The sequence below is a fragment of the Dermacentor variabilis genome, chromosome 4 (genome assembly GCF_050947875.1).
Source record: "Dermacentor variabilis isolate Ectoservices chromosome 4, ASM5094787v1, whole genome shotgun sequence".
NCBI classification, from domain to species: Eukaryota; Metazoa; Arthropoda; class Arachnida; order Ixodida; family Ixodidae; genus Dermacentor; species Dermacentor variabilis.
In genome coordinates, this window is record NC_134571.1 from 212,880,708 (window position 1) to 212,905,265 (window position 24,558).

Genomic DNA, 24,558 nt, shown 5'->3' on the forward strand with positions numbered 1-24,558 from the left:
AAAATAGGATAAAAATGTCGGTAGGGAAACTTTTTATTTCTACCACGGAAAACAATAGACAGCGACAATCATTTTAATTGATGAAAATTATTTCCTCGGAAGTATAAACCGCAATTTTTAAGCTCAGAATAGCCCTGAGTTACGTTAATGACAATCTTTAAAGTGCGGTGAAATTTTCAATAATGCAAAGAAGAGAATAAAATGTGTTTAATTCGGTAGTTACGAAGGTTTTAATTACATTAGCTTCCTTAAAAGTCACTCATCGCTATTTCATTTAGCTTAGAGCTTAAGAGCGCGTCCAAAAATGATGAAGCAGATGAATTGGCATAAATGTTTAATCGGTTCGTTGGCCTTTTAGATACAATGATGTTTGTGCTGTGCAAGCCTTGATGGTTAGTATTGCGACGCAATGTTTCTCAAGTAATAGCTACAGGGGTGTCTTATTGTGCGATCAAATAGCACCAACTTAAATAATAGCTCATTCAGGCTATTGCATAAGAGGAAGACGTAATAATAAATAAGCTCACTTTCGAATTGTTGGAAAAGACAGTACATATTTGTTGAGTAATACTTCTTGGTGGGCTAGTTGTTGCATGTTTCCACAAGAGGGCTGTAGCGCCAAAAAAAAAACACATATCGAGCATGGTTCCTGTCCCGTCTCGCTTGCTGTGTGTTGTCCTTTTCGGCGCTACATCCATACTTGTTATCGGCTCTGCTTTTTGGGAAAGTCAGTAATTACAAGTTGGGCAAGTTCAAACGGATTCATTTTGACAAAGCGCAAATAAGCGAATACACTAAGCGAGAAAAGGAAACGGCCCACCGTTATCAAGCTCCCAGTGTAAAAATTATTACAGTGCTGCTCAAGCCGATTACGAGAAAGGTAACGAGATTTAACTACAACACGTTTCACGTGCGTTTTTTATGATATCAACGCAAATTCCCTTCCTATGCAGAAATGTCGTTTATTTGAATTAAGTTATTATCAATAGCCCAAGACTGAAAGTGTTTACATGTTTGCTGGTAAAAGTGAATATTACAAGCAAAATAAGGACGACTAAGCAACAAATGAATGTCATTGACTTGGTTTTTGACAACATGCACCATTCTTATAGAACAAACCTTAACCTATTTATGTATGCCTCTGTGAATTTGTTGTATCTCGGAGTTATTTCGATAAAAAACACATGCATTGTGGGGTTCTACGCGTCACAATCACGGTATCATTATTCTGACTTCGGAAGAAATTTTATTACCTAGGGTTCTTTAACGTGTAGCCAATGCATGGCATAGGGGCATTTTTGCATTTCACCCCTATCTAATTGCGGACGCTGCGGTTAGAATTTGATACCGTGTGCTCAGACTCGGCGGCGTAATTTATATTAATAATTTTATGCCACTGATGAACTCGGAAATTATTTAGAAATAATTTGCGCCTTATAATAGTGTCGAAGTGTGCTGCCAGACAAGAGGTCGAACTTTCGCACTGACTTTCTATATATACGCCACACTTGTTTCCTATTTATTAATATTTTGCAAGGAAACACTCTCGCCCAGCGTGTAATGCTAACATGCAAATTATTTCGCAAAGGTCCGCGTCTGTGGGACACGTTTCACACAAAGCATCAGCTCAAGATTGCTGCCTGAGTGAACTAGACTGAAATAGTTATCACTTCTGCAGACAGTTCGCAGCAATGGCCTCCGGTGTGCTGAATTTGTGCTACCTGGAGTCTAGGTGCCGTGCCTACGACATCCTGAGCGCGCAGACGGCAGATTGGAAATACAAGACGGCCGTGGACATCGCTGCCGAGGCGAGCAACCGCCAGTTCCTGTCGCACCCGTGTTGCCAGAAGTGGCTCACCAACCACTTCCTCGGTCGCATCAGCGTCCGCGATAGTCAGTGGGGCTTCTTCAGCGTGCCACTGAGTCTGAAGGTGCGTTCGCGCAACTACCACAGATGTATGGATCGCTGCGGCTCGAAATTGCTTACACGAGAAGCATTGCTTGCAATTACAGTGAGCCGCTTGGCAACTGCGGCTTCTAGTAGCTTGGGCATTTCTTTAGGGTATGGCCAGTCTCAGGCGAGCGCTTAGGCAGGAGTGGGTAGAAATACATGCGTATATACATGACGAGGAGATACATCACACAAATATCCAAAATATAAAAAAGCAGCAAGGAGCGAGCATGGTATGAAGAAAAGAAGAGAAACTCATTGAAGAACATAAATTTCGAGTTGGTGTCTCAGACAGATGCATGGGCAATGCATTGAATCTGGAAAAAGGAAAAGACAGAAGCAGGATCAAAGCTTGGCGAACGCAACAGGGTGAAACGATCGCTGCTTGGAGGGAACAGGAAGTGGTAGGTGTTGCACCAAGCATGCGCGTCTATGGCCGCGAAAAGTGACCTGGGTGTGACGATAGTACAAAGATCGCGCATATTAGTGACAATGACTCCAGAGGAACTCGATGGGGGTCTATTTGACAGGTGTTCAATTGCAGTCATCGGCGACCTTACGGTTCCGCACTGAAGTACACTTGTTGATAATGCGGACAACGCTGGCGTATAATGCAAGGGAAAATAATTGTTAAACAACTTAGTTTTCCTAAAATATTTCTTAAGCTTTTTTAGGCGGCCTAATCTAGTGTGACATCGTGAAAGCGAATCCATTATATTTTCCTTTTGTTACGCATACTTGGTCATGACAAAGCAACAAGAAATATTTTAGCCTCTCTTGCTTCTAATGCAATTGTAGTTTCGAGTTGTGCATCTTCTAGTATTGCGCTAGGCGACATGTCAAGTAATTGAAGTGCTGTAGACGAATATTATACCATTTTTCTTCACCATTTCGGTCTTTTTTTAATTTTAGCTTCGGTGCAGTGATTTCAAATCACGTATGCATATTCTAAGAGAATTTCATAATCCAGCAATTTCATTTCCCGTGTGGAATTTCGCAAGGTTCAAGTACCACATTTTCCTCGGGGTTTTCTTATTCAGATACAAAATATGCTCTTTCCAATTCAAGCCCGATACTGTGACTATGTCGAAATACCTACATCTACTAAGCGAAGGCAGCCCACAAAATTTACGGAATATGTGTATTTTTATGCGTACAGTGCTGCCAAGACGGCAGGCGACGTGCTCACTGGGCCAGCTTACTGCCTAAGATATCGGCCCAATGTACCGGCACGTACCTTCAAGTTTGACGAGATGGCGCTTAGCATTCCTAGAGCAGGACGTGCGCACCCTGCTCGAAAAGAATGACTGGGAGGTCAGCGGAATCTATATTCTTATCTATTGAAATTAGTCTTATCTCTGGTTGTAGCTCATTCACCAGTTTTGTTTTGCAGTGCCTTGTATCCTCGCGCTCCTGCAACTGCTCTCTTATTCTTTCAATCGCAATGGACGAGGTCGCAGTGACTGCGACTCCTCCCCTGATTTGCTTCAGTCCAACATGCGTAAGCCCTAGAGCAACTGGGTCAAATTCTTGCACGGATTTGATTTTACTTTAGCCCAGCTTCCTTTTCCTCTTGCTAAGGAGCTCTCACTAGGAGAACAGCCTACCTCTCCAGACTTCTTTCAGGGTTGTGCACTTTGTGTTATCCCATGTTTGAGTTCTCTTCTACTATTTTCAACAAAAATATAAACCTCGTTTTGCTTCACCTTTTCCATTTCTCCAAGTCTGCCGTCGAGATACGCATTCTTTTCTGCCACCTCTAAGGCAGTTTTCTTGATCTTCTGGCATTCCTCCAGCATGTTCTTCAGATAATATGAAGCTTCGGGTGCTTTTTCTTGTGCTACTATTAGATAGTAGATAGGGGCAGTGAGAATCTCGTTAATTCATTCTTGCGTGTCACTAATTAGATGACGAGGGTTTTGGCTATATAAGACTCTACAGAATTTCTTCCTTAGATGGTCAGGGCTCGTCCATACTGCAGGAAGACCAAGGAAAAGCGCACGTCTAATGGGGCTGCACGTGTTCTGCAGTCTCCATGAATCTTGGAAAGCTTGTACAAAAGTCTAAGTTCCGAACGATTGGAGGTATAAGCTGCTATAGCTGGTGACATAAAAAAAAAGACAAAGGCTACAGAGAGTAGTACATGCTCCCGGCGTTTACCCGAGCTTTCTTGAATTTCTTGGTTTTGACATTCAGAGCACTCGGAAGTAACCGCATATTGTTAGCACCGTCAACGGCCCTCGCAATTCTTTGTTTTAATTAGTCAGATTCCCCCTGTCCGTGCCAGTTCTCAGTCGGCTGTTTTCTGCCTGCCGAAGCAAGAGCCTCAGGCGCGAAGCGCACAGCAAATGCACAGGTGCGCCTTTTCATAGGAAGGTCCCGATGCTGGTACGGGCTCAGCCGCAGGGATTTTATTGCGGTGAGCCTCGCCCGGTCCCTGCTCTGTGCCGTCCTGCTTCTGGACCCTAGGCAGGCCGGCTCAGCCTTCAGAGCCAATCGTTTTGCCAAGGTTATGGATCCATTTTGCCGACTTCCCTTGTCTACATTGCTCGGTCGACCTGAGGCTGTTCACCTTGGACACTTGCTGCGGATGTACGGTCTGGCACGAAAATCATTCTCCCTCACTCGGATTTTCAAGGGCTAACGGGAGCGCACCGCACAGGAGCGCACCGGATTTCATTGTCAAAAATCTGTCACTAACACTTTTAGTGCTTCATGCCTTTGAAATAATTTACAAGACCTTCACCAACCACTATTCTCAGACCGAGGGCCTGACAGAATCCTTCTGTCTGTGATATCACTTCTATGTATTTACAAATTACTGAATACTTCGCGGCGCGTGTTCGAAAAAAAGCTTCTGCACTCACCGCTGCACTGTCTTTACTTAAATTTTGCCGAAAGATTGTATTTCGGTGTCTACTTCGTTTAGTGTAACACTTCGAGCAATTAATTGCGGGGTTTTTAAGAAAAGAATGCAAATTGCCCTGCACTTTTGGGGCTGCGAAGTTCTTGCGCAACGGCGCAAGCATGAACTTCTGTCGGCGCCTGTCGTCAGCTACAAAAAGCAGCGTTTCAGGTAGGGTTGTCGCGTGTTACCCACTCCTGGAACAGGCAAACAAGCGCAGCGAAATATTCCTGACCTTGTACAGCCTTGAAGCATTGAAAGCAGCATTGAATTAGATGGCCCTTCCATGATTTCAAAGATGTTGCCAGCACTTGTATTTCTTTTTGTTACAGGTTATTCTCTGCGCATTCACATTTTTTCCCATGTACATATGGGTGCGATTCAAAAGTGACCCGCATCAAAGGGAATACGGTGAAGGTAAGCGTGAGAGCGGCTGCTACGCCACAGTGAATCAAAAGTAAAAAAAAATCTAATGCCATGGTTTCTTTACGAGTAGCTTCCTATTTGTGGGCAGCACAGCGCCGCTTCTGTGCCAGCCTGTGTGTTGAGCGCTAGTGACGAAAAGGAAAGCACGGATAAAACGAGCACTAACTCTGAATTGGTATTTCTATTTAAATGCACTGTAATTCCCAGAGAACCTCTCATTCAAAGCATGTGTGCCGTGCAGCTCATGAAATGAAGAAGTGCCAACTCAACATTCAGTTTTGGTGCTCCTTTCAATGAATGGCGTGTTGGTATGAATGGCAAGATAGGATCGTGGCGTTCACAGCGCAAAACGTAGATGGGACACGAGAAGAGAAGACGGCGCCACAAGCGCTGTCGACACATTCAAAAGGGCCCGAGGTACAAGAACAGCGCTTGTGGTGTCGTCTTCTCGTTATCCTGTTAACACCACGATAGAAACCCAACCAGCCCAGGCTGATATTCTAAAGATAGATTCATTGGGAAACGAATTTAACAGTGCCAAGCAGGTGCATTTCAGGCCAGTGTTAACGTTACTTTTAAGGTTTCAAGTGCTCTTTTTCTTGTTTTCTTTCAGAGGAAGAATGCGAAAGAGACTACGGCTTCTCCAAAAGCGCCACAGAGAACGTGTAAGTGCCGGAACGGATATGCACTTGGCTTTGTTAGCACCAGGAGGCGTTTCGAGAAAGCCTGTATTAGTGTCTTTGTCTACGTTTCCAAAGGGAGTGGAGTTGCGCTTACCATTTCCTTTACCCGCTCGCACCGCTACACGCTGTCTAGCATCGCACGGTTTAAAATTACGTCAGATGTTCGCCTGGCTGCAGAGAAGGCACCTTCAATGCCGATATTTCATAACCCTCAATGCCATCAGCATCACAATTGGCCACATGCGTAACACGGGGGACTTAACATGAATGACTCCTCTTCTTTTTATTTGCGCCCACTATATTTTCTCCCTCTTCCTCTCTTCTTTAGGAATCATGGTTGTCAATTTACACTTTCTGTTACCCAGTAATTATTTGCCAATTTTCGTTGGTTTCTTCCTTCATTGCGTTACTCCTTCCCTGCTTTTTCGGACGACCTCATATTTATGGTACCCCAGAAGTGCTTCACTTAACTTCAGTTTATCACCTTAAGCACCCTCAATATGGGGATATTACATAAGGGGTGGGTACAGGTATAAGTATTCACATATACAACAAAATATTAATTGAATATGACACTTATACATTCAGAAAGTGTAGATAAACAACTGGTTGCAGTGGCGTCGTGCGGAAGGTCATTCCAGTGTATGGCTAAGTGAAGAAAGAATGATGCAGCAAACTCTGTAGCATGAGTAAGTGGACGGGCAACTTGCAGGGGATGACCAATGGGGAGTGAGATGCCTGCCGGAGGTCTCATGTAGGGCGGATGGCGAATTGAGCTGAAAAAATAACCTAATGGAACAAACACATACTGGTGATTCGACACGACGACAAGCAAACTGGTTAGACCGGATTTTGCTTTTAAAGATGATATACTGGTATTGTATGAATAGCACCATTGAATGAATCTAGTGGCTAGATTCTATACTGATCAGATAGACTTGGCTAGGGCTCCGGATGGGAGATGCACATTCTAGTTTTGTTCGTACCAGGGACGTGTATGCGAGCATTTTTACATTTGGTGGTGCGTAGCAGAAGTGCCGTTCTAAAAACCAAGGCTTTTTTTCGCTAATTATCGGATGCTTGTGGCATGCCCATTCCAGGTTAGGTGTTCGCAGAAGGTTACGCCCAGTAAGACTTGGTTAATTCTACTGTGACGCAAGCGATTAAGTAAGAGAAGAAAAGGAGGTTGTGTCTGCGGTAAAATCACACATGTTTGCATTTTGCAGCGTTAAGTTCCATAAGCCACTAGCTGCACCAGTCTTGTACACAGTTTAAGTCGTTTTGGAGACCTAGCTGGTCAGATGTTTTAGTAACTGTGCGGTTCACAACGCAGCCATCGGCGAACATGCTGTTGTTACACGAAACATGTATGGGTAAGTCGTTTATATTGTTACGTGAAGCTCAGCCGAATATTATTTATAATTTATTTACAGGTAAGCTCACGGAGGCCAAAATGGCGACGCTATATCAAAACCGGCACACACGTCGTCTTCGTCGTCGTCAGTGCAGCCACACTGTGGCGGCTGTTCCGTAGCATCACCCCCGGCTGTAGAAGCACCGTATCGGTGCTTAATCTACACATCCGCGGTGAAAGGTGTGTGGTAGGGTTTTAGTCTTGCCACGTGAACGATGTCACTTGCAGCTGATGATGACGCTGTGAGATCGGCGGGGATGATTTCATACGTGACATCGGTCACTTGTCGTACCACACGGTAAGGGCCAGTGTAGCGCGACAGAAGCTTTTCGGAAAGGCCCACACGGCGAACGGGTAACCAGAGAAGCACCAGAGAACCCGGAGAATAGTGCACGTCACGATGGGGGCAATCATAGAGGGATCTCTTATGCTCCTGTGAGGCCTCGAGAGGGGAGCGGGCGAGCTGGCGAGCGTGGTCGGCGTGTGCGAACGCATCGCGGGCGTGTTCAATGGCGGAACGTGTGGCCGAGGGCAGTAATGTGTCCAAGGGCAACACGGTTTCTCGACCATATTGGAGATAGAACGGTGAATAGACGGCGGTGTCGTGACGCGATGAATTATACGCGGACGTCATATATGGTAAATGAAGATCCCAGTCGTGGTGGTCGGTAGCAACGTACTTGGAAAGCATGTCGGTGATGGTCCGGTTGAGGCGCTCCGTGAGGTCGTCGGTCCGGGGGTGGTAGGACGTGCTGAACTTGTGCTTTGTCGAGCAGGAGCGGAGGATGTCCTCGACGACTGCCGACAGAAAGCTGCTGCCACGGTCACCGAGTAATTGGCGCGGAGCACCGTGCCCTAAAATGATGTCATAGAGCAGAAAGTCAGCAACGTCAGTAGCGCAACTTGTTGGGAGGGCTCTGGTGATTGCGTGCCGCGTAGCATAATCGGTAGAGACGGCGACCCATTTATTTCCGGAGCCCAAGAGAGGAAATGGTCCAGGAAGGTCTAGACCAACACGGAAAGAGGGTTCGGGTGGGATGTCGATCGGCTGGAGAAATCCAGCTGGAGGTGTGGAGGGCTTCTTCCGGCGCTGACAGGGCTCACAAGCGGCAACGTAGCGCCGCACGGAGCGGACGAGACCCGGCCAAAAGAATCGACGGCGTACACGGTCGTATGTGTGCGAGACACCCAAGTGTCCAGCCAAGGGAGCATCATGAAGTTGCTGGAGGACAGTCGAACGCAGGTGCGATGGAATGACGAGCAGAAGGTGAAGGCCGTGTGGATCGAGATTGCGGCGGTATAATGTCCCCTCCTTAAGGAGAAACATCCAGAGAGAAGCGTCGCCAGGAGTTGACTCCAGACGGTCGATGAGGGCGCGTAATGAAGGATCGCGCCGTTGCTCTTTGACGATTTGAAGCAACTGGGACACAGAGAAAACGCAAGCGATGGCGTCGGCATCAGCCGGTTTGTCTACGGGGTAGCGGGACAAACAATCGGCATCCTGGTGCAAGCGTCCCGTCTTTTATACCACGGAGAAGGTATATTCTTGCAGGCGTAACGCCCAGCGCGCGAGTCGTCCCGTGGGGTCCTTGAGCGAGGATAGCCAGCAGAGTGCGTGGTGATCAGTGATGACACAGAAGAGGCACAGAAGGAAACTTCGCAACAGCCCACACAAGAGCGAGGCACTCGCGCTCTGTGATTGAATAATTGCGCTCGGCGGGTGATAGAAGTCGGCTGGCGTAGGCTATAATGCGATCATGTCCACGCCGGCGCTGTGCTAACACTGCTCCTATGCCGTGACCACTGGCATCAGTTCGAACTTCTGTTGAGGCAGACGGGTCAAAGTGGGCCAAATTGGAGGCGTGGTAAGGAGAGGGGTCAGCTGCGAGAAACTTGCGGCATGGTCAGGACCCCAAGAAAAAGGGGCGTCTTTCTTCAAGGGGTCGGTAAGGGGACATGCGATGGTCGCAAAATCCTTCACAAAGCGTCGGAAATAAAAGCACAGCCCTACGAAACTACGAACGTCATTGGTAGACTTCGGAACAGGAAAATTCGTAACGGCGCGAATTTTGTCCGGATCGGGTCGCACGCCTCTGGCGTGTAAGATGTGTCCAAGGACGGCGATTTGGCAGTGAGCGAAATGACATTTTGACGAGTTCAAATGGAGACCAGCGCGGTGGAACACGTCAAGAATCGCTGAGAAGCGGTCTAGATGCGTGTCAAAAGTGGGCGAATAAACGATGACGTCGTCCAGATACCACAAACAGGTGGACCACTTGAACCCCTGAAGCAAAGAGTCCATCATTCCTTCGAAGGTGGCGGGCGCGTTACAGAGACCGAAATGCATCACCTTTAACTGATAAAGGCCGTCAGGGATAACAAATGCAGTGTTCTCTCGGTCCATGTCATCGACGGATATCTGCCAGCAGCCGGACCGTAAGTCGATAAAAGAAAGATAGGTGGCACCATACAGGCAGTCTAGAGCGTCATGAATACGTTGCAAAGGGTACACGTCCTTTTTTGTGATTTTGTTCAGGTGGCGATAATCTACACAAAAGCGCCACGTTCCATCCTTCTTTTTGACAAGTACGACGGCAGATGCCCAGGGACTACAGGAAGGCTCGATAAGGTCCTTTGAAAGCATCCTTGTGACTTCCTATTGGATAACAGCTCGTTCGCGCCGCCAGTATTTATGCGATGGGTCACGACGGACGTTTGACCTAAAGGTCTATTGTCAACGTCAAACATGTCGCGATAGCCTTCAAGAACGCGGCAAAGAGCTTCAGCTTGAGCAGGTATAAGGTCAGAGGAGACCATCTTAATGTCGACGTCAGTACCATGCGATGACGTCACTTTATGGCTGAGCTGTAACGATCTTCCACTGTGAATGGCTCGACCTCATCATCCTGCAAAGCGCGAATTATAGCCAAGGAGATCCCTTGAGGCACAACTTGCACGGTTAGCGCGAAATTGACAAGTGGAAGGCACGTGTGGTTGACATTAATTTTCAGCACAGTGTGCGGCACGGTAACACCATGTGTAAGCATAACGGCCGGAATTGGTGCGGCCACGTAATTGCCGTCAGGTACAGCTGGAGAGGACAACAAGTCGACGTGTGTCACAGAGTGAGGTAGTAGGCGAATAAAATCTATGCAGCTCAGATGGCCTGGAGGCGGGTCCACAGGGTCGGCAAGGAGAGGCAAGTCGAGACGAAGTGAGCCGGCCGAAAAGTCAATGAGGGCAGAATGATGGGCAAGAAAATCCAGACCGAGAATGAGTTCGTGAGGGCAATGCTCGATGACGGTAAAGAGAACGACGCTGTGTCTCTCAGCAGTGGTGAGTCGCGCATAACACATGCCAACAATAGCGACAGTCCCTCCGTCGGCGACTTGTACAGCTCGGTTCGGGACAGGCGTCAGAACTTTCTTGAGCCGACGACGAAGAGCAGCACTCATAGTGGACACATGCGCCCCGGTGTCAATCAACGCGCACACAGGAACATTGCCGACGAGAACGTTCAAAAGATTATTGTTCGTGGGTAAGGTGAAGCGAGGATTTCGTGCCAATGTCGTCAATGCAGCTTCACCTCCAGGCGCTGCACTGTCTAGTTTTCCGGTCGGGGTTGTGGCGAGTAGGTCGGAGAAGGAGCACGGCGTGACGGGGGCGAGCGAGATTGGCGGCGGGAGGGAGAAGGCGAGCGGGAGTAGCGGAGTCGTGTCAAAGGTGTCGCAACGGCGAAGGAAAAGGATGCGCTAGAGGGCGAGGGGGTAATCAGGATAATAGCTCGTCGCAGAATTCCAGCGACTGCGGCAGTGGCGAGCGACATGTCCAATGCGTCGGCAGTCAAAACAAATCGGCTTTTCGTCCACGGTTTGCCATTAGAAGGGTTTGCACTGTCCATAAGAGGAGTAAGAAGAGCGTGGTGGAGCGTGGAGACAAAGCGTGGAGACAAAGGTTCCGAGCTTACGGAACGAATGGATTGCACGGCGACGTTGGACAACTCTTGACGGACGACGGCCTGGATCAAGGAGATTGTCACCGGAGAATGATCAGGTAACGGCAATGAAGGGGCCGCCGGTTGTGCCGCTTCGACCTTAAGACGAATGATACGGGTGAAGTTGTCACATTGCGACGGCTGGTGGAAGAGGTCGTCTGAGGATGACGTGGCAGCTGTGTTGGGCAGTCACGTGATGTGCTGGGATACCCGGCGGCTTTTAGCATGCTCGAGACGGCGGCACTCCTTGAGGATGGTATCGATGCTGGTGACGCTGGTAAGCACCAGTAAATTGAAGGCGTCGTCAGCAATGCCTTTGAGGATACGATTAACCTTATCGTCCTCAGTCACGTTCGGGTCAGCCTTGGCACAAAGGGCCAACACGTCGAAAATGTACGACACGTAGGACTCGGTCGACGTCTGTACACGTGCGGCAAGGGCTTTCTTGGCGTTGACTTGTCGACCAAACGGATTGCCAAAAAGGTCGCGTAGCTTGTCTTTGAAGAGATCCCAGCTCGAGATCTCCTCTTCATGAGTGTGGAAACACGCCAATGGAGCTCCGTCGAGGTAGAAAAGTACGTTGGCAAGTATAATAGTCGGATCCCACCTGTGACTGGTGCTGACACGTTCGTATAAGCGGAGCCAGTCGTCAACATCAGGACTGCCGACTCCGTTGAAAACACCAGGAACCCGAGGTGGGGAAACGGTGACGTAGGTCGGGGCTGCAGGCGGAGATGCTTGCGTAGATGAAGTGCCGCCAGCAGGAGCCCGAAGTTGCATTGTCGCCGTTGCGACCGCTGCGAAGCTCCATGACGGGTACGGGGAACGTCCACCTCCACCAAATTATAGTTACGTGAAGCTGAAGCCGAATACTATTTACAATTTATTCACAGGTAAGCTCACGGAGGCCAAAATGGCGACGCTATAACAAAACCGGCACACACGTCGCCTTCGTCGGCCTCAGTGCAGCCACACTGTGGCGGCTGTTCGGTAGCATCATATATAAAACAGGGGGGCCATGCGCAGGTCCTTAAGGGATGCCTCATGTTATCGGGAGGCGATTAGAAGTTTGGCTACTGACATAGACGCACCGAGAGCGGTGTGCTAAAAATTCTTTTATCTATTGTAACACTATAGGGTGCAAATTTAACTGCTAGAGTTTTAGTATTAGGTGTTTGTGAGGTGTTTTGTCAAAAGGCTTAGCGAAGTCCAGAAAGATTTCGTCAGTTTGAACCTTATAGTCAGACAATGCAGATAATGAATGACAATGGCTAATTGCGTTTCCCAGGGCAAGACTTTACGAAATCCGTGCTGAGAAGCTTTAAAAAAATGGTTCGTGCAGGAAAATTCATCATGTGAGAATAAATGACTTGCTCCATGATTTGGCATGGCACACTAGCCAAGGAAATGGGACGGTAATTAACAGGTGATTCTTTGTTACCTGATTTGAACAGTGGAATGACCTTTCCGACTTGCCGGTGGCTGGGTATGTTACCTGTGGGATGTGATTGCGTGAAGTTTAAGTACGCCGCGGAGACGTGCTGGCTATATTTTAAGAGCTTGGCAGTTGTCGTCCGTACCCGACGAGGATGAAAGCTTAATATTTTCGATAGTATAGGCGATTTCATAAGTAAAAAATGTGTTTGATGGTATTGGTGATATCGAATTAGCAGTTAGGACAGGTAGTAGTATCTGAAATTTCTTAGCGAAAACGGATGAGAGTGCGGTGTTAAATATGTTCGCGCATTCAACATCACTGACCTCTTGTCAAAGTGCATTGGTATGAGTGATATTGCGCGTTTGTTGAGGGCTTGGTATTTGCTAAAATTTTCGCAGATGGTTGGTTAATATCGTCGACAGGTCTGTTAGAAAAATTTGCGTTTCGCGCTGCGAACGGATTGCAGATACCTATCCTCAGCCGCATAATTCTTGCTCCATGCGTATACGCATGGGTTGAATTTTGCTGCGTGGAATAGGCGTTTTAGTCGTTTTCAAAAGCTTTTAATGTCGTGGAGGGTCATGGATTTTTATCGTTGGCGCGAAATGCTATGGCGGGAGTAAATTCGGTTTCTAGTTGTGCCAATTTAGTTCTGAAAGTTAGCCAGTTAACTTAAACAGACCGGTCGCCAAAGCCTGTTTTAAAATTTGGAAAAAAAGCATGCAGTTGATTATGGATGGCTGCGGAATTACTTCTGTCATATAAGCGATTAGTGTTGTGGCAAGTTTGATGTTGTTCCGGTACAAAGCTTAAGGTGGCATGCAAGAATTTGTGATCGCTGGTTTTGCTGAAATATGTAAGGAATGATAAACTTTCGGGATGATTAGTTAGTATCATGTTCAGAATGTTAGAAGAGTCAAGTGAGATGCATGTCGGTTACTATGCTGTATGTTTAATAGTTGTTACGTTCCGCTTCTCGTTCACCCTGAGATCATCTTAGTGCACATTTAAGTAGGTGTGTCTCTATCAAGTGTACACCCTAGTTTTTACATTCTTTGACTGTGGGCATGACCTGCGATTAAACTGATAACACATCATTAGGCGTATCTTCAATAGATACCGTAATGACCTTTTTTTCTTATCCAGAATAGAGGCGAAGATATGTCGTTTGATTGTCACACATATTCGGAAATCTCTATAAATCTCGCATTCGCAGCTAGATATTTCGCCTCCACTCGTTAGCCCAGGGAACTTCTCTGGCGCCTTTTGCCATTGATGGATGTAAATGAAAACCTACTTCACGTTTGTTCCAGTAATCCTTTTATGTATATTGTAAATGGTTAACAATGGAGATAGGAAACACTTGCATCATTCCTCGGTGAATTCGCAATAGCTATTTGCTTTTATAGCCTTCCTGTACAACTTGCACGGAGTTGTCCCTATATTTCTCCATCAGCAGCTCCACGAAATCGTCTTCGATGCCTTCATCCTTTAGATCATCCCATAGCAATTCCCTGTCTATGTTGTCGTGAACTCTCCTAATATCTAGACGTGATATCCACAAAGGCATATTCTAATCTATTGAAATGCTACAAACATGTCCTCTCGGCGTCTACCATGCCCGAGCCCGTTCTGCTACATGCTCCGCTAACACATTTTTTTTTTCATACGACTCGACAGGTATAATTTTGTCACTCTCATTTCCATTCAATGAATTCTAAGCACACACTATTTAGCCAGTACGTGTGTAGCCTTGTAGAAGCATTATAAAAAAGACTACACATTTCCTGAGTATATAAAGCGTTATATATATAACACGACAATCAAGACGATGACCAAAACGAGAACAATATGAAAGCAGGAGCCAGCGTTTCGACATGTGGACTTGTGTTCTGAGCACACACCATTCAGCACCATTTGAAGAAGACAAGTCCACTTGTCGAAACGTTGGCTCCTGCTTTCACGTTGTTCTTGTTTTGCTCAATTTCGAACGAAGTGTATTCCCGACACCAACTCAAATACAGTGTCAACTCGACGCAAACATAGAATATCAGAATCGCAGCGATAAATTCGAAACTATCTGCAGTTCCAGCACTCTTCATGCATACGCGTTGCATGCTTAGGTGTAGGTCGTTTCTGTGGCTTTTCATTCTATAAGCCTCTGGCCAATATTTCTGCTAATAATTTTTAAGGAAATGCAGCGGGTATGAGACAGGTACCTGGGCTATGATTCAGAAAACTTCAGTCTTCCTACACTGCATACTGTGTGATGTCTTAGCAGAGGACACGGTATGTTTGCTTTGTGCACTCGGTGACAGCCCCGGAGTACAGTGGCGTTCATGCCGTTGTCAAACTCGTAAATAATGTCTATTTTTACGCCGACCATTTACTTTCACTCAATAATGTGGGGTCACGGTGGCGGCGAACATAATTAACTATGCACATCTCTGAGGAGCTACGTGTCGCGGTACAAAAACAGAGAAAAGTTGTGGAGTGTTCGTTTGGTTGGAGCCTATATTGACATTCCTAGGGTGCCCCTAAGCATAGGACCTCGGCAATTGTTTGTTATAGGAAGTTGAGCGTTCATTACAGAATCGTCGTTTGTATTTTCTGTTCAGAGACATCGGTCTTCGTTTTTCTCCTTTCTTTGCCAGGGTTCGTATTCTGCCTTAAAATACGCAATTACAAATGTGGGTCAGTATCCCAACGCATTTCGTTTATGGTTAATTATAACGCTATTCTTATAACAGCAGGCTTTGATTAGCTTGTCGTCCTCCTTCCAAAAGAAAGGAAAGGTAAAACAAAATAAGAAAGTGCCGTTCTGTTCACTGCAGTCGTAATTGATGCACAAATCACCAAGCACGTGATGTGACGTTCTAGCGGTTGACACTGTCTCCAAGGTTGTTTACTATGTGTGACCCTCGGCAGGAAGGGCGACCGCTACGACTCGGGAGCCACAGCGGCGCAGGAAGGCACGTTTATCCGAATGAACCCAGTGTTTTACAAGATGGTGTACCTCATGTGGAGCGCTCCCATCACCAAGTTTTGGGTTCATCAGGTAAAAACCAGAGACTCTTCTTTTGTAACAAATCCAACAATTTAGAAAATTAGTCGAAACAGCAGTAGCGCGACATGGACAGTCTGTAGTGTTTAGGGACGCGATGACCAAGAGTACTTCAAATTTTGCAGCCTTTAAGGGCATTGATTTCTTGAAAAAAAAAACTGTTAGCACCCACCTGTTATGGCTATATCAGGAGCACAATTTGTGAATAGGAGAGCCACGTCAAAAAGCTTCCGATTAAAACATCAAAGGACATCAGGCACACGATATTACGTCCGATAGTTAGGGCATGGTTTACGTTAGCGATATTCGACTGGTTGCGTCAATGTCACGACGATAGCTGCCATCGAAGGGATGTGGTTACGCGTTGAAATTGTGAAAGAGCCAGTCATCAGGAAAAAGGCCACAATAAATATTCAATGAGTTTTCTATCTTAAAATAACGGAATCATAATGAGGCGCGCCATAGTTCGGGCACAATATTAATGTTCACCACTCAGGGTTGTTTACCCTAAACCTAAGGCATTTAGCCGTCATCGAGCTGGGGACTCGACGGCCGGGATTTCATTTCGCGCCTTCGTGCTTAGCTGCGCAATGCCAACATCGTTAAGCCACCAGGACATGTGATAAGGAGGTCAAGGTACTGTGTTTGTGTGAGTATATCTTCCATTAAGGCTAAATTTCTTCCAACATGCGCCATTCGTGACTAGACAGGGAACCAATGAATCACGAGCGCTTACTATTTGTCGCAGGACCATGCAGTCACAGTACAGCATATAAATACTGTGCTAAATATAAACTAGTCTTTACAGAGACTCTTATTCAAGTCCTTAATGACGTCCTCCGTATAAGCAGTATGTTTATGGTTCAGCTAAGACTACCGAACATAAGCGTACTTTCAAACGAGAGCATGCGTGACAAAACACACCGACCCGCCGCTCACTGCGGTATGCGGCCTTTGAGCAAACACATCGTTTATCTGCAGCCTTGCAAATTTGCCGTCCAAAAAGCTCGCTGAAGCGTCGAGAAAGCATTCCAAACAAAAGTTACAATTAGCGATGAGGGAGATGCTGTGAGGGAGAAACAAAGGCGAAAGGCCAAATGAGAGAACGAATAGTCTAATAAACAAGTCGTCGCCTCCGTGCGCAGCTTTCATAACGGAGGAGCAGGAAAGACTGCGCCGGCCGGGATGGAGGAAAAACATTGCGTGAGCCGGCGGAAGAGGAGATCGGTTCCGGTGGCAATTATCCTCGTTTCTTTGCACCAGCGTCGTTATGCGACTGCGTACACGTTGTAAAGTCATCTGGCAGCACCGCTGAACCCTCTCGGTGATCTCAGTGACATCCAATTCCACCGATGTTACTAGAAATTGCAAGAATTCAGTGTAACTCAGACGACTCGTCCGAGTGCGACGGCCATACAAGGATGATCAGCGTCGGCGGCCCTCCAAATGCGCTGGATGGTCGCGTTCAGGAGTGCGAGCTGTACAGCCGTGAACCAGTGTCGATTTGGTAGGTCGATTTTTTCTTCTCATACGTTAAGCTTGCTAAATGCTTCATTTCTGCTATTGCATTATTATGAGGCAGCAGATAACGAATCTCTATGATTTAAAGATATGATCGTGCGGAACGGCGCATTGAAGTTTGGGCGTGTGAACAAGCTATAACTGCACGCGTCGTTCCGTTTCGGTTGCCTCCAATTGCAATATAGCTCGCGGTATTTTTGCTTGCGTAGCCAGGGGCCCTATAACGTAAAACTATTCCAATATGTTTTTATTCCATTCTACTGACGTCAAACTTGCGCAACTACCGGCGCAAGCATCGGGCGGTCACCGGCATTGTTGTCCGAACAGACCAATCAAACGCTCTCCTCCTTCATAGGTGGTCGCTTTTGTTTGCTTGAAAAGCGAATAACATTGCCTACACTGACCAGCTTGTCTCATCTAATTGGCTGAGAAGACGCGAGGAGCATGCTCAAGTGGAGAGGGATTCGATAGGGCCGAGTCACTGCACTGAAACTCGATAACCGGATGAAGAGGGTAGTGCTGGCGTCTGCGATTGGTCCGGTTTACCTTACATAGCTGGTGGTGACTGGTCGAAAATTGCGGCGGCTTGCAACGGAAGCTTAAGAATGACGTTAAAACGGATCCTCAGGAAAGAAGAGTTGGTAGAACGAGGTCGTTAACGAGCCGAAAGTGCTCGATAACATTACACGGACAGGCAAAAAGGTTTATTATACGCAAATAAACCCATGCTTTCCGGCAGGGGCGAGCAGCCAGTGCCTGAGAGATTGGCGGCAGCCATCTTTTATTCCTTTCGGCACGGGCAGCCTTCGGCTATTCAGAAGAAAATTCAGTTTTGTTTGGCATAATAATGCATGTTTAACGCGTACTCGTCACTTTGACGTGGGGAGTTTTTGCCGTTTTCTGACGTCGCGTGAGAGGCAGGTTAAGTGGGTGCAGCCCGAAAACTTTTCACGAACAGCCGAGGGTTAACGGCGAAAAGGCGTCGAATCAGAAATAACTATTTTTATTTCGTTCGGTCAAATCATGCATAATCAGTGTGTACACGTCATATCAGATGGGCAGCTGTCGCGGTTTCTGTGACGTCGCATGAGAGACAGGTGACGTTGGAGGGGTCCAAAAAAGTTTTTAACCAATCGCGGAGGGCTCATTGCAGAATTAGAATGGAAAAGTTTGGAATAGTTTTACATTATAGCGCCCCAGGTGTCCTGTCGTTGAAATTTCATGTGCGTATATTCAAGAGGGCTTGCATTTCATTGAGCCGCTAGTAATCGCCTGTAGCGTTCTACCCATGAAATCTGCCGTTTTTTAATTCCCTTGATGGACTTTGAGAATCGGATTCATTGCATTTAAACTGTCGAATGACGGTTTTATATTGATCACTTTTCTGACGTGTTACGGACTTTATTATGTGTAATGTGTGGATATGCGTGGGTCTCTGGTATTCCTCTTTATTTCATCGAGTTCCCTGGAACTCAAAGCCCAATTTAGCTCCAAGTTTGCTTGATGCGAAAATAATCAGCAGCACCGAAGTGTCGGTTTGCGCAAGGAGCAGAATTTGCCACTAGAGGAGCCGTACATTCATTACTTGCAGAATGGGGGAAGTTCTACGCCACTGGCAAAATTTCAACAGAGGGATATCCTACGTCAAGCTACCAGTTCCAAATTTTATTGCAGATTGCAATTTGTTTTCTGCACAGGGTTAAAGCAGGCAGAGGTCGACACTAATGATGATGTTTTGTCAGCACGAAAGTGGGGTGGGACACAGAAAGAGACAAGTGCTGACAATATTGTTCGCATGCGGATGACATTGAAGCACTTGCACGCGCTGTAATATAACTACAGGTAGACATATATTCTGGAGCCCGGTCATTCATTTATGCTGATTTGACAAAAGTGGGAAGCCACTGAGTTAGTTTAGGAGAGTGTAAATGAACACAAGTGCAGCTGAATGCCAGTAAGTCTAAGGGGCATAAATGAGTGCTCCTGAGTACCAGCTAACATTGTGGGCCCATTATTACCTGAAAATGTGAAGAGGTATGACTCTGAAATAAACCATAAGCACAAGCACATTGAGTTGACTTCGAAGAGGGTTAGTGCATGTGAAATGTGTTTGTGCAGAACATGGAGAACGCAATCAAGCATATTTGCTAGCTTCAGTTTCTTGCTTGGAGCATTACGTATGTTCGTCTATTTTCAAGGCTTGAATACTTTGTTAACACTGCAAGTGCGCTCATGCCATTCAGATTAAGTAGGGATCGACTTTGGTGCTAATAATGTCCGTCAATTTTCAAATACAGTGCTGTAACTTCATAGGTCGGGCACATTCGCATTTCGTCCACAATCTGTCATTAATAATGCACCTGTGAAGTGTGTTATATAAAGTGTACCGCTTTCTCTTGTACTTCAGCTAAACCTGGTTTTATAATGTTAGGATGGATAGCTGGGCACGTTGGTTGAGTATGATCTGATGTGAAAGACGTAAACACCACGACGCACAAAGAAAGCAAAACACAAACAGGGCGCCTTAGTTACTTCCAGCAATGTTCACTCTGGAAGAAACGCCGCCATTTTATGCGATGAGCGCTATCACAGTTCATATGTGCATATTCGCGTCCAGGTAATGTAGTTCGTTTTGCGATAACGAGATTGATGAAACATTCGCGCAGATATATCCTCTCTCAATGATCCTTTGACCTCAATTACTGATACTTTGTTTCGTGATCTCGGACACGGGCCACTGCCTTGCTAAAAAAGAAGGGTTCGTCATGCTGCAGAGCCTTGAAAGCTTGCATGGGGCAAAAAGCAATGCTGTTACGCTAGCTCGCTTGGCAGTGTTCTTCAAGTTATGCGAAATGTGGTGTATGTAAGGCATGGTGACTACCCTTCTTTCTCGGGACATGGCTCCTGGTCCAGTTGGCAGGTTCGCGACTTCCTCGTTATTTTTTATGCTACTGCAACTAGCCCAATTTGTGGGTAGCCTGCCTTTTCTAATCATTATATCTGCTTAAGAAAACTTTCCGCTGCTCGATGCGCACTGGACATCTTGAAAACGTTCAGCAGGCGCATGTTAGAAATGCCGCGTTTGAATATTTTGACTATAGTAGCTTGACTAGATTGTTTGTCGTTTTCTTTGCACCTTTCACATCAGATAACTTTTGTATTTCTGACACGTGCTCCTAGTGGAAGGAGGAATAAGGCTAGGAGGACAGGCAGGCTAGCCAGTGTAAATATAAGCGACATATTCTGTGCCCGGGAAAGCGTCAAAAGCGACTGAAATGAAACAGGGGAGAGCCGAGATTTAAAATAAAAAGGAAAATAATGTGTGCCCATCAACGCGATGCAGCGCCCAACAGCAACAGCCCGCATGTCAAGTAGCAGGACAACGCAAGGGTGCTGTATACAGTCTGGGCAACGAAATGGTTCTCTGATCCAAGATGGTGCAATTACGTGCAGTGTAATTTTGTTTTCTAGCCACACCACGATTATGGCAGTCACATAAAAGACCTCGAATCGTTATCTTGAAATCTTAGACGTTTAGATTAACATTGAGACCTGTTTCGCGCATGATCACTACTTTATTAGCCTTGAACAACTATTGAACAAAACGTAACACCAATATGGGCAAGGTGAAACAGTTCCTGGAGTTGTCCAACACTGAGTGGAATTTATTTTTCCTTCCAGGTACAGCGACTGCCTAGATGTCGAGGAGTCATCACTAAAATTATTCTGAACATATATGAAGCATATCTGATGTGTTTGTGACGACGAAGAAAATATGGCAAAATAAAACGCATATTTGAAAAGGCTTTCTTTTACTTGTTGGACATGTATACACAAGAAACTTATCTTGCATCGCTCTGCGTTCGGCCAAACACTGCGATAGGTATACGGACTACTCCACAGGACAAGATATTTTTAATGTTGCTTGGCTCCCAGAAGAGTTCTTCAATTCAAATACCAACATTTTCTTGCAACACCTTTTTTCTTTCATTTTCCAAGCTTGTGCAGGATAGCTATATTTTCAGTAGCTGCGAGCATTCGCTGTCTAACTTCCTCATTAGATAACCCATCTATGGAAAATGTAAGCTTACTCTAAGTTTGGAACGTATGTGTGTTTTGTTCATGATATTCTACATATCTGCCATTTTACATAATTTTGGTCATAGAGAAAACTCATCATAAAAGAAAGCGACGAACTGACACGGCCACCTTTCATTGGTTACATAGCATGAAGTTCATGCAAGTTCATGCGTTATGCATGTTTCACCTTTTAAATGTTATAGGCGCGAACATTGCCAATCTGCTTTTGTATATCCTGTTGCAGCTTGGTGTTTAGTTTTTACTGACAGAGCTTGGTATATAGGTTCTCACCGTGAAACACTGCTGTGCACATTGGCGCATCGTAAATATATAATTCTCCTTTGAAAAATGGGTAATGTGTCTAAGCCTGCATGAATGTACAGCATTCTTTCAGATTGCATACATAGATGACGTGGACATTGCGCTAGAGCATGATTCAGGTGGATGAGAAGAACATACGCTTTTAATTACTGTATATAGGCACAGTTGATATAACAAATAGAGTGAAGGCAGAGACACTCAACTAATATACATGATATCTAAACCCGAATTCAATATCTCCTGCTATATAATTAATTACGCAAGCGCGCAATCCATCTCACCTGCTTGCATCCACTTCCTGGTACACCTTACTTTGCCTGAAACATAGCGCAATAGCGTCGTGCCCGCTTAATACAGCGCGTCTACTTTAACACAGTCAGCATGCTTTTTTTTATTATTCACATAACTAAAAGCAGCTTGTGCTTCAATACGACTCGTCTTCTGCACGCAGAACTTCTTGCATTGCAGATAGCAGAACATGTTCATTGCGGTGGTACTGCTCCTACAAATGTAGCGAAAGACAGAATGGGCAAATCGTGGTTATTCCAGGTTCGTTTTACGTCAAAGCCACCTACTTGCAAGGGTAGGGATAGAAACGTCGTCGGGTGCGATACGCGGGAAAAATCGCGCCTGTTTATGCCTTTTCGAACAGCTGAATTGTTCGCTTACAGCGAAACCATTTGCGGCTAGCCTGTTCCTCCATCGGTCCATACGTGTGTCGCCTTTACGCCGAAAGCTCCTCTGGCAGAACCTCACATGCATGCGCGAAAAAAGAAAGTTACGGCACTCACTCTGATTGTTATCGTATTGTCGACCATGTTATGACGCATGACCTTAATGGCCATATAGGAAATGTAGGATGGTGGCGCTCCTTCGCTACCATTGGAGGGTAGAAAAGCATAATAAAACGGAATAGTGAACCCACCAATCGCCGACTTTAACGTCGACCTAGTGAACTCCGATGCCAAGTGGATTCTTCCTGATGGAATGGTTGGGAATTGAGCGCTACACGGACGTCGATGTGCCGATCACGCATCGCCGCTCGTGTATAGATGTACGCTTTGGCAAGGACTTGGCTAGCATAGAAATACAGCCGGCTGCGACGTACCGCAGCTCTCACAAGGCTATGGTAACTGTGGTAACAAATGAGACAAAATGTACGATAAAAATCACGTAATTGCATGCATGCGTCTTTATGTATTAAATGCAGCAATCCTATAGCAGTAAATATGCATCAATATAGTTGTCATAGGCATCGCAATACAACTTTGCTGGTTGTCCTTCTGACAGAGTAGAAGGGCAATAAATTTTTGACGACAGTCGCCACGGTAACCCGGTGGGTTTAGCGCTGCGACCCCGCCAGTCACATTTCGACGAAAATTCCAAAATGTTTTTGTCACCCATTGGGCGCGCATTAAATAACCCCAGATGGTCGCAAATATTTGGAAGCTCTCCATTAATGCGTCCCTCGTAATTCACAGCGGTCTTGGTATGCTAAGTCCTACAATATTGCTTCTTTCACCACGCCTCCATTCCTTACTTCCTTTCCTTCTTTTAACCTCGATGGCACTGCAGGTATGTCCGCAGTAGCTGGTCGCTACGTCGGTCAACTGCGCCGTGCAGGTGAAGAGGTGAAGACAAACTAGTCTGTGCAAAGCAGTGAAGCTTCCGTTATTGGCAATACAGTTGCGGTAGGCCCGCGAACGGGCCTACCGCCTAGTTGCTTCAAAACAAACACTGTGTAAATAAGTGCAACGGAGCGGCATAAAAGGTCCGTCCTGAGAGCATTGTGCTCGTACTCGCAAAAGCTCTATCTGTCAGCCTTACGTACAGGGCATCCCTGTTGCAGCCAGCGGAATTGAATAGAGATATTGGTCGGTTCAAAGAACTTAGGCATGCCAGTAGAATCTCGCCCGCTTTTTCGACGTCTCAGAATAGCGGAGCCGTATTGCCGTTATACCGTCGAGGCAGTGCAACTTTGAAACAAGTCCAGCGACCTATAGTTGCAGGTGTGCATGTTGGTGGTGGATCATATTTTACTGAACCTTGTAAACGCGGTTGAATGTTTCTCAGGCAAAGCCAAGTTCTCGGTTAAGCAGTGACTACAGCGAACAAAGCAAAGCAGCACAGAAGAGCACAGCGAACAAAAACAAAGCACTAAAGAAAAACATTCACCTGGCGAAGCAGTTTTCTTTTCGCACAGCTCCCATGCTCCTCAATCTTATCCCTTTTAGCCTTTACGCCCCACTTAACAGCTGATGAAAGCTGTGATCGTATCCTGCTACTCATTTAAGTACATCTTTACTATCACCAGCCCCAAAAGCATCGGCAACAGCTGCTCACGTATACCACGCACGATCGCCGTCAGTAATGAATCAATTTAAATAGACAGCCTCGGAAGCACAAATGTATGTCCAAATAGCTATGCGAGTCCTTTGTCTGAGCCTCTTCTTTGTACTCGTCTTGTGCACAGCAAGCTGCATTCAAGCCCTGCCAATATGCCCGAAAAGTAACCTTAGTGACCGTTGTTTCAGCGTAGAGGTGGTGTAGTGGTTAATGTGTTGCGTCGCCACGCGATGTACCCGGATTGAATTCCCAGTGCGTGTATATTTGTGTAATGAGTGTTACCGATTCCATATAATGTGGTTCTAAACTATGTGCACGAAACCGCGCGTAAACCGACTCTGTGGCGGCACATGCCTTTAAAAAAATTTTCTTTTCATAAAAAATGCTGATTGCGCTGTGTAATAAGAACATTTAT

The 24,558-nt window shown here is 46.1% G+C and overlaps 1 protein-coding gene across 1 annotated transcript in view; it reads left to right on the forward strand.

The window, feature by feature from the left end:
• Window positions 1–24,558, forward strand: part of LOC142578515 (transient receptor potential cation channel subfamily M member-like 2) — a 442,858-nt gene that overhangs the window by 219,646 nt on the left and 198,654 nt on the right. Inside the window, exons 13-16 of the mRNA XM_075687892.1 lie at window positions 1,679–1,931; window positions 5,189–5,273; window positions 5,896–5,947; window positions 15,740–15,869. Coding sequence (XP_075544007.1) covers window positions 1,679–1,931; window positions 5,189–5,273; window positions 5,896–5,947; window positions 15,740–15,869 — 520 coding nt within the window. The remainder of the gene's footprint in view (window positions 1–1,678; window positions 1,932–5,188; window positions 5,274–5,895; window positions 5,948–15,739; window positions 15,870–24,558) is intronic.